The sequence below is a fragment of the Opisthorchis viverrini genome (assembly GCF_000715545.1).
Source record: "Opisthorchis viverrini unplaced genomic scaffold opera_v5_14, whole genome shotgun sequence".
Classification (NCBI taxonomy): Eukaryota; Metazoa; Platyhelminthes; class Trematoda; order Opisthorchiida; family Opisthorchiidae; genus Opisthorchis; species Opisthorchis viverrini.
The window spans coordinates 2240101-2258999 of NW_008751670.1; the positions used below are offsets into that span (position 1 = coordinate 2240101).

General features: G+C 42.5%; 2 protein-coding genes across 2 annotated transcripts in view; both read right to left on the reverse strand.

The window, feature by feature from the left end:
* Positions 1–281: 281 nt before the first annotated feature.
* T265_12770 (hypothetical protein) lies at positions 282–17106 on the reverse strand (the record flags this gene model as incomplete). Its single annotated transcript, XM_009165389.1, has 2 exons — positions 282–505; positions 17074–17106. Coding segments are annotated over 2 exons (255 nt in total), but the record flags the coding sequence as incomplete, so codon positions are not given.
* A 1003-nt stretch (positions 17107–18109) lies between these two features.
* T265_01340 (hypothetical protein) overlaps positions 18110–18899 on the reverse strand; it is a gene marked incomplete at both ends in the record, with an annotated part of 38756 nt that continues 37966 nt past the window's right edge. The window contains one exon of the mRNA XM_009165346.1: positions 18110–18187. Within this exon, the coding sequence (XP_009163610.1) occupies positions 18110–18187 (78 nt within the window). The remainder of the gene's footprint in view (positions 18188–18899) is intronic.

Genomic DNA, 18899 nt, shown 5'->3' on the forward strand with positions numbered 1-18899 from the left:
CAAGCGTCGCAAGTGGCCAGGCAAACGGGGTGGTATCCCGCTAAATGACCACAAAAATAGGGGGGATTTTCGGTTTAAACAAAAAATGTCTTACAATATGTTGCCTAATGTCGTAATAATAAACACCTCTCAATATGATTGAATTGCACGTCAAACAGGTCCAAAACTAATTAGCTGACTCAAATGCCCACCATTGAGTTTCCCAGATAGGGAATGCCCTCTTGAGAAGGGACCGCCAAGAATGAATCCCATTAGGAATCTCCATTGAAAAACCACTGTACCTACATTTATACACCGTCCATTCTTTATCATCCGAGCGGAGAGCTTCCGCTATGCTTTCCTCAATTGGATCCATACTGGTTGGACAGGCGTCTTTGGCTTCGGTGACAATCAACCACAAGGTCACCGATGCATGGTTGCCTCCTATTCCATCGGTTATTCTGGCGGTACATATGAGAGCGTCCATGCAGTGGGTCGGCCAGTTTGATTGCAAATGTTGTGTTAACTAGAAACGGAACGAAGTACACAACGGATTTATTGTCCAATGGCACACTGATAAAAATTCTTATGAGGAGTTAGAAATTCGCTGCATTGTGTTTCTGGGGAAACCCGGAGTTCATCCTTATATGAAAGTCAAAGTCTTCACTCGCTTCCCCAACCCCATATGTATATGTGCGTCTTGCGCATTACACTTACTGTGTGCGAACATTTAGTGATCTCCCTCCTGAGAAATCCTGTTAGGACAAAACCCCACAAGGTAGATGGCGACTTTCTTTGACAAGGTTATTCATACCGGTGTATTCTCCCTAAATAAATCACTTTGTACGACGTTTTGCAGGCCAAAAATCAACTTTTGGAAGTCATACACATCATGCATTTTCCCTGTGATCTGTTTGTTCGAAACTCTTCGATGGTAATTGGACCGACCGCAGTTACGTAGTAGCTAAGACTAACTAAAAGTCCTATTTAATGTTTCGTATATTGGAGACCATCTTAGAAGAGGCGGTACACCAAATTAATCCAATTGTCCTACTGAAACAGAAACGAAATTTGTTTCGGTGTCTTGTTGACAGGATGAGAAAACTTTGCTCTAAAAGGAACTCAGAGCTAGACATCAGTCTCTAACTAGCATGCTTCGTGATTATGGTTATCTGGACAGATTATTCTCAACTGAGACAACTGAGACAGTCAAACAGATTGGAGCCGAAAGGACACTTGTCTTAATCAGTCGTCCTTCGAATCGAGATCGGGTCACAAATTACCTGATTTTGGCGTTCACAATACAAAATTCGCAAAAATATCTGCTGCTTCATCCAAAATGTGGATCACAGTTACTTAGCTAATGCCTCTACATATAAAAGGTTAGCTTCCGGTCCAAGCCCGAAGAATGTTAGTCTACCCCAAATACTGTTGTACAACAGAACAGATAGTGCCCAGGATACGGTGTTTATTCAGGTGAATAAAGGGCTAACCCAGTTTGGCTGACAAACAGATTACATGCGCAGTCGTTTCTCACTCGGTTGATATGGATAACGTGACTAATTCTGAATATCGTACCGGGATCCGTTCACTGTTCATGCCTGGCCATAGTTGAAGCAGTCGAGATTAGCTCGTGCAACCCGAGTCTGTGCGCTCAGAAAGCACATTGAGTTTTCCATGCTCTGCTCTCGTGAACGCTGGCTACTTAAGCAAATTGATCCCGACGTAAACAGTTTTCAAACTTTTACCCGAAGGCTTCGCTTTATCCCTGTCTCACTTGTATGGATCACCCGCTGGTAGTTTTCTCATGTATCGAACGGCATTCAGAAATTACAGGCATTTCTTTTAGGGAAACTCCTGAAAAATCCATTATTGGTTCTGTCCTTTTTCAGGTCATTCATGTTAGTGAAATCCCCGAGTTCCCGTCAGCCTTTTTCATGCAAACGATGCCAAAGTGGTGTGTATTTTATTTTTCATGCAACGATGCCAAAGTGGTGTGTATTTTATACACCACTTTGGCATCGTGCGCATGGCTAATGAGCTTGAGAAACAGATGTGTTTTGGGATGAATTTGTACAAGTGTTTTACATATATTCAATCCAACGAAAGACAAGCCTATTTAAAGATTTAGTGGTCTGAGGGGATTCGGTGTTTGGTAATAGAGATTTTATCAGTGAAGCCGGTGCATGCTAAAAAAACCGAAATGTACTTTGTACCCGTTTCATCCTTGTTTGGAATCATCATCAGCAGCGTGCATCTCATGAAACTCAAAGTGTTTTGAACCCACGGCCTGCAGGTTAGGGGTTGAACACTGAACAGTTTGACCACGAGCGGCTGATGAGCAGTGTGATCAACTTTCACTAAGGAGAATAATGATTTCGCAAGATGTATAAAGTCCCTTCTGGGAAAAAGACACCAAAGGAGCCATTCAATACGTTGTATGGTTTCCGTTAATGGAGGATAATTGGCGCCATGTCCTGTCTTCAGCCATTCGTGGCCGAATGGTCTTGTTTAAACTACTAACCTAGAGGTTGAGGGCTTGAGACTCCTTGAGCTTGATGAGATGCTTACAGCTGACGGTCCCCAGCAAGGATGAAACAGCTGTGCGGTGCTTCTCGGCTTTTCAGCATAGGCTGACGTCACTGAAAGGACGCGGCCTTTATTTGGAGAGGTTTCCCTGGAGAAAATAACGTTTTTGGCCGGTCACACGAGTGTTTCATCCGGCGATTCTTCAGGTTCTTTTCAAGATGGAGACAACAGACATTCCACAACATTGCTAACACCAGACCAACACTGAGCGTTTATACACCTCCACATTTCGAAGCGCACTGCGTCAAACAGGATAAGCAGTTATCGTCTTTGGTGAGAATAGAAAGTCAATGTTTCAGATATGTATCACTCAGTTACTTGTGTTCACGTAAAAATACGGCAAACTGGAGTAAAACGGAAAAAAACTTACTAAGTGACACATCATGTTTTCAGTGTTCACAAGGCCTTCCAGCTCCTTCCAGAGGCCGGTATGAAAGGTTAGTTGATCGCGCCTTAGGTTCAGCTCTAAAAACGGTGATAAATAATCAATCGTGAATGAGACTCCACAGCACCGGAAAAAATGTTGGATTTAAGCAGCAGGTGACCGACTCCTAAGACCGCTGGACTAGCCATACATAAAGAAATTCGACACACTATTATACCTTCTTTATAGGTCATCGCGACGAAAGACCTAACATGAAACTGCCAGAATCAGCTTATCATAAGACAGGGCTCCCTATCCCATGTAGATAGCTGCAAGAGATACTTTGAGTGCACTTTCGGTTCACTTAGGGAGTCTTTGGCTCTGGTATTTAACAGTAGAGTATGGCAAAACGTTATTGGGGTTTTGATTCCCCGCCGGGTGCATTTTCCGGCTGGGGGCATTGACTATTGATTTTAGAGGGGAATTTGGATGAGAACGTCAATGATAGGTGATAAAAGTGCAAAGTTGGGCGGGGATAGAAAAGGAAAAAAACATATGTTCAGTGATTTTGGGGAATGTGTAGGGCGCACAGCTCATCTATGGATCAAAAGTACATTTGAAATATTTTCGCCAGATTTGGTTTGGTCCGGCCGATCATTCAGCATAGTACACAGTTTCATTGGTCGGAGACACCAACAGTTGACTGACCAACCGAAGACAATATGGTCGGATGACCGATTGAAGATATGCCTGATAACTTAGTGGAACATTACACCTTCGCCATGACTTCCGGTGTTTGCAGTCTCTACTCAAGTTCTCTGCAGTCGAAAACAAGCCACCAGTCACTAGTAACTTGGATGGTGGGAATAAATAGTCGTCACGCAAGTTTTCAGGGTTTTACGTGCGCAATCACGTGTGAAAAAGTGATGTTAAAAGGTGATGAGTTGAAGGGTGAATTTCAGAAAGAAGATAATCTACCGGCTGTCAAGGAAGCTGTTGAAGGCACTTGGATAGATAGATGAACTGTATTCACAAGGTAAACTTCTTGAAGTGATAATTAATTCACAGCTCAGTGTCAGGGTTACAAAAGTGAAGAGATTTCATTCCTTAGTGAAGGAAAAGTGGATTATTTAACGACCAAAAATGCTTTAATAAGTAGTCCTTTCGATGTTTTCTTTCTCAGGACGGGATTATAAAGTTTTAAAAAGTTTTTACAACGATGATACTTTTCGTGGGAGGTTTTCTCGGGCGAATTAAGGGACCTATTGACTTTAATGGTTAAAATGAACGGTACAATTCAAAACATTTCCTCTGCTGTCCAAATTCTAAAATTCTAACACTGTTGTCGATCGATTTTTGATGATGAATCGCGTTGAAGACCAGGGACTTCATCGGTTTAAACACAAGAATTGATGGCATCTAATCGAAATTTCTCGGAAAAGGCAGTGATAGGCCCTGAACGAATTCCTTTTGCGTATATGTTTACCAAAGGCGATCAGATAAGTTCGTTTTTTTTCTGTGGCGTTAAAAAATTTCTTCCAGTGATACAGAAGACTTCACTCAAATGTGGAAGGCCTTGTATCGTCACGATAGTGTTCAGCGACGCGTTCTGATTGTTCTCATATGTATTTATAAAGCTCGAACCCTATTGGTTGGGGGCCGCATTTTCCAGATTTTCAATTAATCGGAACTTCAACCACGATGAATGTTAAACTTTGATATACTGCAGTTTTGTGTAGGAATATCTTGCTCACCACGTACACCAGATAACGGAAAGATTGCAACATAATGGGGAAAAGTACTCACCATAGAGTTTAGCTTGCTGTCCTAAAATATGAAGGGTAGGCCATACTCATCGACTTAATTATGAGAAATTTACTGGTTTGAGATTCATCTTTCCCTGACAGAACCGGATTATTATTGCAAGCTCATCCATATATATAATCATTCTAAAAATAGAGAAATCTAAGCACTGTAGGAGTTCTGTAAACAGTACTCTACATTCAGTCCAAACAAATCGTTTCTCATGGCATTAGGGTCACCAAAACTATATTTCCAGTACTGGCGAATAAGAAAAAACGGCTCGAATCGCGTGCACAAGGGGCACATTTACACCCTTCTGCAACTGATTCGCCTCAGGAGTAACACGTTTCCCAGGTTTCCTGGAGTAGTGAGCTGAATTTTCTTCAGTGAAGTAGTTCAATTCATGTGTGTCTCTCGACCAATCGGGTGGCAAGTAGATAGCAGCATGGTCGGTGCACTGCATATAAAATTAGAACGGCTTTCCCTCAATATCATCACGAATCAGCAAAAGCTGCCAGTGCAAACCGTGCGTTTAGTCCAACATACCACTTGACTTATCAGGTTTGATGAAGAATACTCATGAAACATGTGTGTATTAACAAACTTAGGTAGCAAACAAACTGGGATGTGTTACCAAATTTACGTTGCAGCACACGCAACCCACAGGTATTTCTTGTACTCACTGTGAACAATCATCCAGTGAAGAGACCAGTTTTGAACGGAAGTATGATTTTGAAAACTAGCCAACCATACTGGAGCTGACATTGTGTTGTGAGTTTCCAGTCAGACGGTTGTTCTGACTACAGGGTTAGACAGTAATAATTTTCTGGTCCTGTATATGTCTTGTTCAAAACTGGCCAACTGTTTCTTGGAACGCACTGTCTGTGTTTCTAGACGACGGTTTGAACAGACCAAGACTGTCCAGTAGGTACTGAGGAAATGCCCGTTCGATGCACCCTTTTCTTTGAGGTATATAGTATACCTCTCACATTGCATTTAATATGCAGAACCTGTGTTCGCTCAAGGCGTCCGCTAGTGCTGGATGATTCTACAAAGTGGACTGTGCATCCCAATCTTGAAAGGTTCTAAACTCTCAAATGTTGGCGAAACCACAAGGCAAATTCAGTAATGCAAAGGAACTAAACATAGTTTAAAAGGAGACAGCAAATTCTTGACCCGCTTATAGTATCTCCTATCATTCAGTTGTATATAAATTTCTGTGAAAGAAATGACTCTTTGAGGGTCGTTGATTCCCAAGTTTTATTTGTCTACCTGTGATGAGTGGTGGATGTGTGCCTCTTTGGATGCTATTCTAAGTGATGAAACGTGGAATGCCTCGGCGAAGTCTTGTCTGTAGTACGCAAATTTTGCTGAGTTTGGGTGTGAAGGAAGTTGACCTTCGTCCCCCTACATTTGCCGCCAGTATACTGTTCCCAATAGGCCTCCTCATTATCAGACTGCCTGATTTTTGTCTACTATATAGCCTGTAAGAGCGGCTCACGTAACCGATATGTGTTTCATCAGTCTTTGTCGTTTCGGTGAATGGGGGTTACGGAGTAGAACACCGAGCGTTTGATCATTGTCTTTTGAAAAAATTACTTTCCATGCAGGACTAAGGAATGCGACACACTGTTAGGCAGCAAAGTAACTCACAGACAGAAAAATTATGATTGAATACACAAGCGAAATAGCGTGTGGCTAACGTCAGACACCGCTGAATGTCTCATTTGTAGATAACCCTCAATCTTGCTCAAAGTCGCCTCGTTTTTCAGGTAGAATGAAATTACAGATGTCAAGACATTTTAAAACCCAGCGGTACTCACATAAAATTGCTGACCCCCCAAATCCCGGTACTGGTTTCGCTCTACGTGGGGCCCGTTAAATAGGCGTCGTTTCTGATATTCTGTCACTCTTAAGTCCTATTTGAACACAAGCTCTACGAAATTAGTCTGCTCGGTTTGAGAATACGGGAGATTCAACTGAATCTCAGCAGATCCTCTTGTTTGCGATAGTCTCCCCATTAAAATATCAAAGGTTCCCGGAGCAAGGACAGTGCATCCATATGTGTCTCATTCAAGTGCGCTCTTTGGTTGACGGTTGGTTCACCAAGCTTCGTGTTCGAATCGCAAACATTTTGCCAGCAGTCGTCGGTGCGTGTTTGCGCGGATAATCCCTCCTCGCTTTCTTGTGTTTATGGATTTTCTAAACAGCACCCAAGAATTCCGCCTTGACAAATTAGTTGGTGTGAGGCTTTTACCTAACTGGATTGGTCAGATTCATCCTCTGACTGTTCTGAGAACATATTAAGCTTCTCATTGCACCTGAAGTAAGATTTATTTTCAAGAGTCCATCATGTAGGCAAATCTCTGAAATCGTGCTTAAAGAGGCTTCTGTTTCTTTCTACAGTGTGCATGTTGTTATCCCGATGGAAGGACGCCACACTAGATTTCCGTTTACACTATTGTGGACGTAGCTTAAGGAGAGCATGATCGCTAGCCCATTTGTTTTCCCACAGACACTAGTTTTTGTGGTTCTTGCTGGTGACGGGTCATCAGTGTACACGATGTACCAGTGTAGTATCAGCACCCATAGTTTAGAAGGTAAACGGTGTGAAGGATGGGTTTCAACAAGAAGTGGGAGATTAACCTTTGAATCAAAAGCTGCTAAAGTGTCATGCTCATATCGTGCAGACATTTTCGCGAAAAATATAGCTGTCCTGAGTTTCGTATCCCTAGCTCTCAGATGGAATCGGGTTCAAGGATGACCGCATGGCTGTTCCATCTAAATAAATAAAAAATGTTCCAGAAACAGATTTTGAGGTGCCAGCGTATTCAGTTGAAACAAAAGGTTTTATATCATTCGCATCAAGGAGTGCGCACAGGAAAAGCAGGAATTGTTTGTTGTAATGTGGTGAACTTTTCCACTTCTTGCATTTACTATTCATTCTATTTTATCTAGAGAAAAACACTCGTGACAGCTCTACAAATTGCCGCGCTGGTAATTGCTATTCTGATTCAAGCACGCATCGATGTCAGTTGCCTAGAGTAATGCCGCAATCCAGATACGCAGACAGTATGCACACACTATACACAGTTTCAGGGGATATCAAAGTGACGTAGTCGTTACCCCTATTTCAAGTGGTCCTATGATCTTCCGAGTTTTTACGGTACGGCTGTTCAGACCTGTAGATGAATGTGGGAACTTGTGTGGCATACTGCATGGAAATGTTCTTCACAGCGATCGAATTCTTGATAGTCGATACACTCGGATGTACCTACGCAGAAACTCCCGAAAAATGAGTTTCTGATGCTATGTTCATGGAGACGTTCACTGATTTACTTTTCATATTTTCGTTATTTCGCAGATCCAATCATCAGTAAGACAACCACAAGAGCTAGCCTAGTGGTAGAATTGCCTTTCAACAAAACAAGACAAACCTCGTGCGGCTGACAACCAAAGCACAACGCCAGTACCCATAGGTAGACTTTGAAATGCGGTCAGTTATTGGGAACACGAACAGACCGGTTAAGGTGAATCGTTATGCATTATCTTTTGTGGTGCGCTTTCAATATATTTTGCATTAAAACTGACTCAAAATCTTTGTAGACAGTCGGGCTACTTGGTGCGAAACTGTCCATCAGAAATATAATTCGCATACTGAAATGGAAAAATGCATTTTCCTGCTTTCGGATCAAGCGTACTAAAAACACACCTCATCTACTACAGAATAACTTGCTAATTGTGTTTGTTACAAATGCAACCGTCGAGTTTTGAGGGTTTCTTGAAATTCCATTCAAATCAAAGGACACTGCCCATACTTCGTCCCAGTCCTTTATGAGTGACTCAGTCTGTGAACGACAAAAACATAAGTGACGAAGTTTCTTATTAACTCGACACAATTTTGTTCGGGGGATAAATTGTGCAGTTGCTCCCGATGAGAAGGCCAACAACCCCCGAAAATTCAGATTGACTTTCGAACGGTCCGTGCATGAATCTCGTGGAAGAAAGTGAGGATTCTCCCCTAGACTGCTTACGATACCATTGTTTTTTTACGTTCTCGGCCCGTTTCAATTCTGGGCAAACTGTTCTACAAAACTATAGAATTTGAGTGTTGTCGTAGCATTTTTATAGCCTAGAGATATGGTGCCGTGATTGAACTCACCAGGGCTATCAGGTTCACTGTCTTCCGTGGACGGGTCCTTCTCCTTTGGAATAACAACGCTCGTTTCTGCAAAAGCAAAAGACCAATTCCATTTAATAGCTACTGGGCAAAAAGCTTCGAATGGTGGATCACCCCGTGCGGTCTTATGTGAGACACAATCACAAACCAAAATGACCGACTGTGGAGAAAAAATACGTTCCTACAACTCCGTTTCAAGGGGCAGCTGAACAGATGCACAGGTTCCACAAAGCGCTCGCTGCAAAACGCATATTCCATTGCACCTCAGAGCTACCTCATAAAAACCAATGACTGTACGTAATACCGTTACGGAATATTGGGCTTGCGTAAGTACACATATCGATGCTTCGTCGAATTTTGAGGTGAGATTTCGTATGTAATGAAATTGTAGCTGTATTGACCGGACGGTTAATAACTGAAAACATCCGCTCGTTAACACGTATTCTACGACTTTACGTAGAGTTTTCGTTAGCTTAGGATATCCACTGTAGCCGAATTCTACTTGTGTAGTATGACAGCAAATTGGAGAATTTGATGATTACCTTGAGATAAAGTAATCCTGTCGTCATACGAGCACAAGATCAGTCAACAAACCAAACTTCCATCCATTGTTCTTTCTTTGGGGCTCTCGCTTTCAAGCAACACAATAAAAGCAGTGAATGCATATACATATCTGGCTTAACAGAAAACCAGTTTCAACGCCAGTTTTTCGGGCAAACAGAATATATGCGTGATTATTCAGGGCGAAAGGCTCTTCACAAACTTTTAGTAGATGAACTGGCTTCGTTAGTCCCATTTGGCTTTCAAGAACACCTTCGAATGCGCGGCATACACGTGCAAGTGTATTGGAAGTAATCCCGTAATGTCTAGTTGCCATTTCATTTAAAATCACGATTTACAACTATATCACTGGTCATTTGCCCTTGAGTAGGTCATTCCAAACGCATCATTTTGAAGAAATTCAACAGAACAGTGCTGGCTGCAGAGTCTGCATCCACATTGTACCCCAATGAATTTACTTGGATTGTTTGTTTAAAACTGAAATCCGATACTCGCGGCGGTTGATGTTGTGTTCATTCGACCCAGAACTACGCGCGTCGGATAATGTCTCCAAGGTACCCCTCGTCCATACCGGTTTCAGAGACCAGGTGGGCGATCAAATACGCCACACACGGTACTAGCCGATGGATACTGCTTGTCTAGAAATGAATAACTCTCTATTAAAATTTGGGCTACCGTCAATGTTTACAGCAATCTGGGCCTCTTCTACGTCAGTGCATCCGATCCTGTGTAGTCGTGAACACGTAGGCGATACCATGTTAGAAGTCAAGCAGGCCACTGTCGTTCATCTGAATGGTGTGCCCAATTCGTTACAGACCTAAGCTGGAGTAGTGACCATCTGTGGGCGGCTTAAACAACGGTAAGGAATGTATTTGTTGTCCCAACATGCCACTGTAGTTGGATGAGTAGTGAAACGATTATTTCTGATGCCGTTCCAAAATTTTCGGCTTCTCCCGAACGAGTCGTCCTAGAGATTCGTTGCCTCCACTCTTTCGTCAGTCAAATCCAAGCAAATGTTACAAAGTTGCCCCACGTATTGTGAAGCCTACTCATACTGAAACATGTGTGTATTAACAAACTTAGGTAGCAAACATCGTGGGATGTGTTACCAAATTTACGTTGCAGCACACGCAACCCACAGGTATTTCTTGTACTCACTGTGAACAATCATCCAGTGAAGAGACCAGTTTTGAACGGAAGTATGATTTTGAAAACTAGCCAACCATACTGGAGCTGACATTGTGTTGTGAGTTTCCAGTCAGACGGTTGTTCTGACTACAGGGTTAGACAGTAATAATTTTCTGGTCCTGTATATGTCTTGTTCAAAACTGGCCAACTGTTTCTTGTGGATATGGTGAAATCAACAGTGCTACGTTTCAAAATTTGCCTGACATGTTTACGCTCTTTACCACCTAAGCCACATGCGAAAGCTTTTGCCTGGTCATGTCGTTTTTAGGTACCGTACTTTTCGTGTCCGCTGCGGTTTACGGATGAAGTACATTGACTGGACTCACCGGGTTTATCGGGCTCAGTGGATTTCGCAGTTGAATCGCCCGCCTTTGGGCTTTTAACTTCTGTTGCTGCAAAAGGAGAAAAGAAGTTTCACTCAGTGTGCCTGACGCAGGATACAACTGGGATGCGAGTTTAGCTAATAGCAATGCTTACCTTGTAAGACTCTATTGTGGATAGTTTAACTTTTTTTAGCCACAATAGCAATATCGTGAGAACCATATTTAGGCAACTGTTGCGTTCACAACAGAACATCATTCTGCTCAAAATTAACCGTTGCGGAGCCAATATTTTAGATAAATATAGTACGGAACTCCCTGTGGCATACAGTCGATGAACACCCCTCAAATGTCTTAAAGGTACTGTCCATTCAGGCGAAATTTGTTCATAATGTTCCGTCAAATATCTCCGTGCAGTTTTGGTGATTACTCTGATTAATAAGTATGGGGAAATATCCTATATTTTAAATAAGATAATGTATCAGGTAATAAATTTTATAGCAGGATCACCCAATGTTTCCAAAATGGCAGACTAATGTAGAATTATGCGATACTGAAATGGCTAAGCGTACCTGCCACGGGATTCACTTCCATGGAAGTCCTGCTAGCAACCAGTGGTTCTGCACCAAATGTTTTCCGGTGCGTATATATTTTTAAAAATACTTTCCTTCACACCGGTTTACTCGTAAGCAAGTCGTAGACTGCAGGAAAGATATTTGTGAGTCTCATTTGACTGGGAATGGAGTGGCCGTGCGTCGTTTTAGGCTCTCATACGTGCCAGGAAGTGACTAATATTATACTTACTTGGCAGTTCAGGGCACTTTTGTTCGTCCTATTAAGTACAGCCAGAACCTATAGTAGACTTACGTGAATTGATTCCGACAATCGCTCATTCCAAATACTCTGTGAACTCTCAGGCACTCGAGTTCTATTTGAACAAGAAGATTCATGCAAGTGTCCAATATATTCATCCGTAAATTACGTTTGATTAATTGGTGAATCAAAAGAACTTCCAGAAAACATTACTCTGAATGAACCTAATAGCTCTGTTGGCCGAATAACAAATGCAGATAATAGGTCCGAATTAACCTTGTGTCCAGTCAACACAAACCGAGTGACTGACGTATAAGTGATGAATTCACTCGCATTTCTTTTGCTCAGAGGGTGCGTGGATTCGAATATTCATTTGACTACTTGATGATGAAGCACTGGTAGGGATAGAGGGGCAGTATGAATGACTTGCATCACAGAAACAAAGAATCTTGAAAACATGCCCAGCGGTGTTTGTACCTCGAATTCCAAATAATGAACAAGATGCAATTGAGGCCATCCCATTTACCATGTCCATCCGCTGCTTGTCGGTCTGGAATAGTAATCATATATTTTCTCCCCCCCCCCAGATACTTAGTATTCACTCAAGATTTCTGACTGCTAGTTGTAAGTTTGTGTTGTAATGCATAACGTCCTCCAATGGTCGTGAATTTCGGTAGGTCCTGGATTGTTTGAAAATTACCCGGTTAAGGCCTCAGGCTAGTTGTTCAGCCCACAATCCCTTACTTCTCTTGTTGTGTCACATTTGCTTATTTGCTTGCGAACAAACCTTAGCTACCAAGTGGATAACTCTGTGAAGTCGCCACTCGAGGATCCAGTCATTACGTGACTACCTGATGTGTTGTCTGCTGTGTCCCTTCTGAGTGTGAGCTAAACCCATTGCTATTCAGCCGCCCGACGGTTAACTAATCAACCACTATGCGGAAGGTCAAAGGTTAGAAACTCTCTGAGTTTTGTGAGATGCGCTCTAGTGACGACTCCCCACAAGGATGAAACAGTTGTGGAGTGCTTCTCGACTTTTCAGCGTAGATATGCTTCGTTGAGAGCATGAATTCTCAGTTAAAAGTCACCAAGTCTCCCTATACACCATCAGACGAAAAGGACTCTATACTCCATTGCTGTGCATTTGTCAGGTGAATGTTTGCTGGGCGGAAATTAAATGAATAGTGACTTTCCCACCAACGCGCTTGTCTTTGCTATCCAAGTCCAATCTGGGCGGTTCGTTAAACCAGATTGAAGACGAGATTATTAGAATGATACCGAAATGGTCAGTGACAGCTGTTTTCAGAAACTGTATTCAGTAGTCTCGGGTTTGCTTCTTGGAAAACGTTCGTTAACAGGAGCACTAGGAGAGGAGGACCCCAGTGTTCCTCCGGGTGAAGGCTAAACCACACAACAAGCATCGTAGTTAAAAACGCTCTAGACCTAGTCTTCAGCATGTCCACTGGTCCAAAGAAAATTAGACAAACCAAATTCCACGGCAGTAACAGTCGAACGCAGTAATAAGTCACCTGCCACTCTAAGTGAAAACACACGTGAGTTGTTGCGATGAGACCAAGTTCAATCTAAACATTCTTGGTGCGTTGTTTTAATGTTGGCTTTGGTGATGCTATCGTAGCCATTTGGGCATTCTGACTGGTCGTTAAAATGACCAGGTCGCCGTACCTGATGATGAGTGCACGCTAGGCAGTCAAGAAGTGTTCTACTGATGGAGAATTAATGAAGGCGAGTCCGATAAAACTCATTAGGTTTTTCGGTTGGAAAGTTTATATTAATGAACCAAACGCTTTACTCGTTGGTGAAACGCAGGATGCTATTGCATCTCGCATAATGCATTGCGATTTCTCAGGAAACTCCATTTTCCACCACACAACAGGGTGGGTTGCGAGCGTGGCTTGCTTGCGTATCTTGGTAATGAAGGCATTCACGCGTTATCTGCATGCTAGATAAACTAAATTGTAAATATTCAGTGAGCTGTCATAGACTTCCAAAACATGACGGTACCGTTTCAGTGGAACGCTTATGGTTTCTGCTTGCCAGGATACAAGAAGTCTGGGCCATCCTTGAAGAAGAGTTATCCATATAGCTGGTTAAGTTTATTTTTTAAAATATTTGAGTACAAAGTCGGTTCTATAGAATGTTTTAAAGCAAACAACTACAGCACACTAGCGCGTTAAGACTGAAAGTTACTTTACTTTCTGCTGTTCTGCCTTGTATTGTTTTTGTATATTTTGAAAGGTCTGTTGCACATCCCAGACCCTCCGCTTTATTGAGACAAGACGGAAGTCCGTGTTGCATTTCCAGAGTATTTTTCTCTCCCGACGCCTACCAGGTGGCTCCAAGCAAATGATTTTTCATCGGTCGCATACACGAACTAATCAAAAACAAATAAATTCAGCGCCCATAAGCACACCGCACCTACACTTTTTAGTTAAGAAGAATATTTTACATTTTACGTGTAACTGGAAAACGCCTGTCGGCGTTAGTGGTCGTCTATGCATGATTAGTTTGGAGACAAGTCAGTGAAGAACGTCACTGACGAGCATTTAGTGATTCCTGAATGTGTAACTGGAAAACACCTGTCGGCGCTAGTGGTCGTCTATGCGTGATTCGTTTGGAGACAATTTAGTAAAGAATGTCACTGACGAGCATTTAGTGATTCCTGAAAAAAATTCTAGGCAACGCTTAGTCCTGTGCACTAGGCAGTGCGGGTTTGCACATCACATGCTACCAAGACGTTTACATCCAAGATCTCTGGAATTATACCTGTTTTCTCAGTATATTTTTGTCATTTTGCTTGTATTTGTCGTGATGCCCACGTGAATATATCCTACAGGCCTCTCTCAGGATGCCTCCAAATGTCCATTTCAAGCATTCAAAATGGTACATGTCATTTCCTCAATAGATTCACAAATTCATCACCAGTTTCTAATCAGCTGCTTAACTTATGAAATGGGTCACTCAGTTGCACTTTATTTTCTTTGGTTTTCTCGTGCTTACTAATATTTTGTAGGTAGCTTTTGAAACGGACACCGAGAGGATTTTGTACAGCTCCATGGTAGTGGGCTGTCAGGCATTGTAGGATACAGATATGGGCATGTTGTCCACTCTCGTTGGGAAAAATCACGTGCTGGAACTTAAGGTGCGCACCGCACTGGCAGAATCTAAAATGTGAACCTAAACTATGCGGATTAGAGTTTTAACTAGTGTGTGTGGGCAGTCAGTAAGTACACGCTTGATTTGAACGGTACCAGAAATGGTCCTGGTTGGCCCCGATTGTCTAATTGCCCGATATCGTCATATTCAGCTAATACAGGCGGTAAAGCTTAGGAAAATCGTGAGATCAGTTAAACGATTTCGTGTGGCTGAAAGGACTACAACGAGTATGATGATCACGTCCATCTACCGTCATTTTTATGAATGCTTATAAGTTACTATAAAAAGTATTTGTTACCTACCGTCGAAACAGCCCACTGCATGAAGTTTCGTTGTTCAGAAGCACGAAGTAATGTGTAACTGGAGAGGGATACTACTAGGAAAATGTTTGATCTTGTAGTTTATTCAAAAAGAGAAGCTTCTTTAGACGCGACATCTTATGGAACTTGGATTTACTCATCCTATTACACGGCTTTTAATTCCACTCCCTCATAAATGTGGATGACTGCCTGTAAGCCAAGGATGGTTGCTTTTATCACGCTGAATTTCCATCTGCTTTGACCGTGTCTACAAGAAACGAATTTGTCCATTAGTGAGCTGAGTCCATACTGAGAATAATGCATAGGACGGATGGATAACTGGGTTAGGCTCACTGTGCCTCCTTTTCTCTATTGTGCCATTTTGCATATACTACAAATATCGGCGTGAATGTTGTGTAACTTTGTGAATCAGATGGGGCGATATTCAATTAAATATCGATTTTTTCTCATCGTTATAGGCATGTTGTGCTACGCCTTGATCTTTACTCATGCTCCCACAACATGCATATTCCAAGTGGGAGAATAGTAGTACAAACAGTGAGGCTGTCAACGTGGCCTGAGCATTTAAATTTAAATTTAATATCATTCTTGTCACTTCATGTTTTGAATTATCTGAACTGGTGATGCTTTTGTTCAACGGAGTGACTTCCCCAACTGGTAACAATTTTATCCGTGGTGCCATCAGCCGGCTCGCTTTATCTGTTGCATAAAGCGAACCGGGTAAGCAAGGGTGGGCTAGCTATAACGTTTCCGCTCTTCAGGTCTCCCAAAGTCATGCTTCCCCTAGGTATTCGGTTGACGGAGATATCTCTGTGAATCCATTTCTAAGGACTGGTGAGACCCGACCATCGCCAATTACCGTTAGTTTCGTTAGCTACGGTTAACTTGGCAATTGTGGCCATAACCGCTCTAAACTCATTCTTCAAACCCCAACCATCAGTTCACATAAGGCCAGCGGAGCATCCGTATTCCCATTTGGTTTTGCATTCATTGATGATGATGATCAACTGTCCTTTCGTCGTTGTCACTGGAGGCATCAAACGTCTAGGGGAACATATTTTACTTCCATTATACCTGAGAATTCAGACTGATGTGTACATAGGAAGGTGAGCTGTAACCAACCAGGCTGGCTCAATGTAAAAGCAAAACTTCCATGCTGGAATCATATCACAACTATTTACACAACAACGGAGGTTATGTCAAAATATCGAAACTGATACGGTACTCCATAAGAATTTCGACTCCTTTGAAAAGCTTGCATGGTGTCCGCCTGAATAATCGTATTTCCTATCTGTGTGGAGGCAATTCACACAATAGTCTAGTGAAAATCAGCGCAATCACCAACTGTTCAGCAAGTCCCTTGTGAAATAATTGTGCAAGGTTTTCACTATTCTACTCCCCTTGACACATATTTGGCTCCTAATAGCGTGGGCTCTGAGCGAAATGCGAACAGGTTTATGAGCTATGCCGTGGAGGGCATAGGTCATCAAAAAGAAACCTGTTGTGCATTCCTCCCCACAGGGACCCATCAGCAGGATGTCGTAATTTTCTATCTCTTGATGTTCGGGTTCAAAGTTCGTACGCCGATCTTGTTTATGCGTGTGTGCACACGAGAAAACCGGAATTTTCTTAGTGGAGAATGAGGCGCGCTGGTATAGCTTTTCAGGACTTAACTACTCCCATACTCGTATCTCGGTAACTGATAGATCATCTGTGCCGACCGCGCAAGCTGAAGACACTTCTAACTGTTCAGCCAGATTTCAACCAGACCGTCCAACTTACCGTTGTGAACTGTTCACTGAAAAACTCTACCATCATACAATTAATATAATCACCGAAGACGAATGAGTCATCTGTATCCGACTTACTTGGCAACTGGAAGCATTGATATATCCACAAACTGAAGAACAGCACAAAGGTGCATGTGAAGAAGATCACGAGAGCAAACAACAAACGCTGCCAGAAAGTTGCCGTGAACTTCCACCACATCAATGGTGGATATTCCTGCTTTCCACGATGTAGGATGGCTTTGTTACCGTCCAAAGTTTTCTCTGAGAATGTAACCTTAGTGGTACTCATTGCTTATGACTTTTCGACGAAGTGAACAACGAATCTGTTACGAAAAATGCAGGACAAACACGCACACTTTAAGCCCTTCAGCTTTGTTTACTAGTATCCACGGTTTTTCATTGGTGATTTTGTTTATATAGACCTTGATCAGTTCTCGGTGGCTTCCAAATCGATTCTTGCTATATATATGGACGTAGAGAAAAAAATGAAATTCCTTGTCACAAGTTCTGTGAGGACAAAATGGTGTGGTATTTTGAGGTTATCGATCAGTAATGAGTGCCGTGGAGCCGGACGTCACAAAAGTTCTGCTTTACAAGGTCAACTGGTCCTACATAGATAGTCACCTTAATGCTGTCTGCAACCGATGGCTTAAGCTGATGATGTTGGGTGCCTCAGCGTATGAAGATATATGTTACAATTGTACTTTAAAGAACAAGCACTGTTTGCGTAAACTATTTGTGATTACTTTAGGCAGAGATGCTTGAAGTCAGATAAAGACGTTTTGTATGGAATAACATTTATTCAACAGCGGTGCGTAGCTAATAAGAACACTGATTCAACTATCGCAATCGCGAAGTGAGTGGACCTTATCGTCGCGCAACAGTTTTCCCACCTTGGTACCACATTGGATTATAGTGGTGGATGCCCATGCAGCATTCACAGTCTGTCTTACCACAGTCGTCAATGGGTGAAAGTCTGATTGTTTGTCTGTCCACCGAGCTTGGCAGCTGGATTGTAAGCGGCTCAGTTATTGGGACATCTTCTCCTCGAAGTTGAGGACACCGACGGTGTCACCTCGACTGGTGATGCCAAGTTTGCAATCCAACTGCAAAGCTAGGCGAACAAATCAGTAACCAAGCAGCACACCCAAGCCACCTGTATTCTGTAACCTCATCACCTAAGTTTGATGATCTCCCTCGCTTGTAGTTTTTGAGTTTGGAAAAATCGCAGCAATCTTTTCCTAATATTTTGAATGCCAAAATAGTTTCACCCCTACCACCGCTGGATTGCAGTCAGGCTTTTGAATGAGCCGCCCTGACAATAATTTACCCCACATGCAGTTTTGAACTTCACAAAGGCAAGTACCATTATGCAACATCGGCCATCGAGTGAAGACATCATCCGGTTGCCTCATTCGCTCTAATAGCAGATCGTATTAGTGAATTCGTGCGATCGCGTACGTCTGCCATCTTTCTTCGTTCTTATATCTTAGCCACTCTCCCGTCTTTTTTGATAATCACCCAGCTGCAGGTGTATCATTGAAACAGCTATGAAGGTGACCAATTTCACACCGTTGTTCACACAATCGCTGTAGTTTCAATCGTCAGAGATCGTTCCTCCATTTTAAAGACGCCGTTGCCGCTTGAGCCCTTAAGGGAGCTGCCAAACAGCCTGTTTCTACGAGAAGTTTTGGTACTTTATTGGCAGACTGCATGTGTTGCATTTCTGAAACCCGACTACATGTCCTAAAACACCCTTGCTTTATCCATGCGATTGGCTAAAAATTTGAGTGATTTTTCAGCTGCAGTAGCACAAAG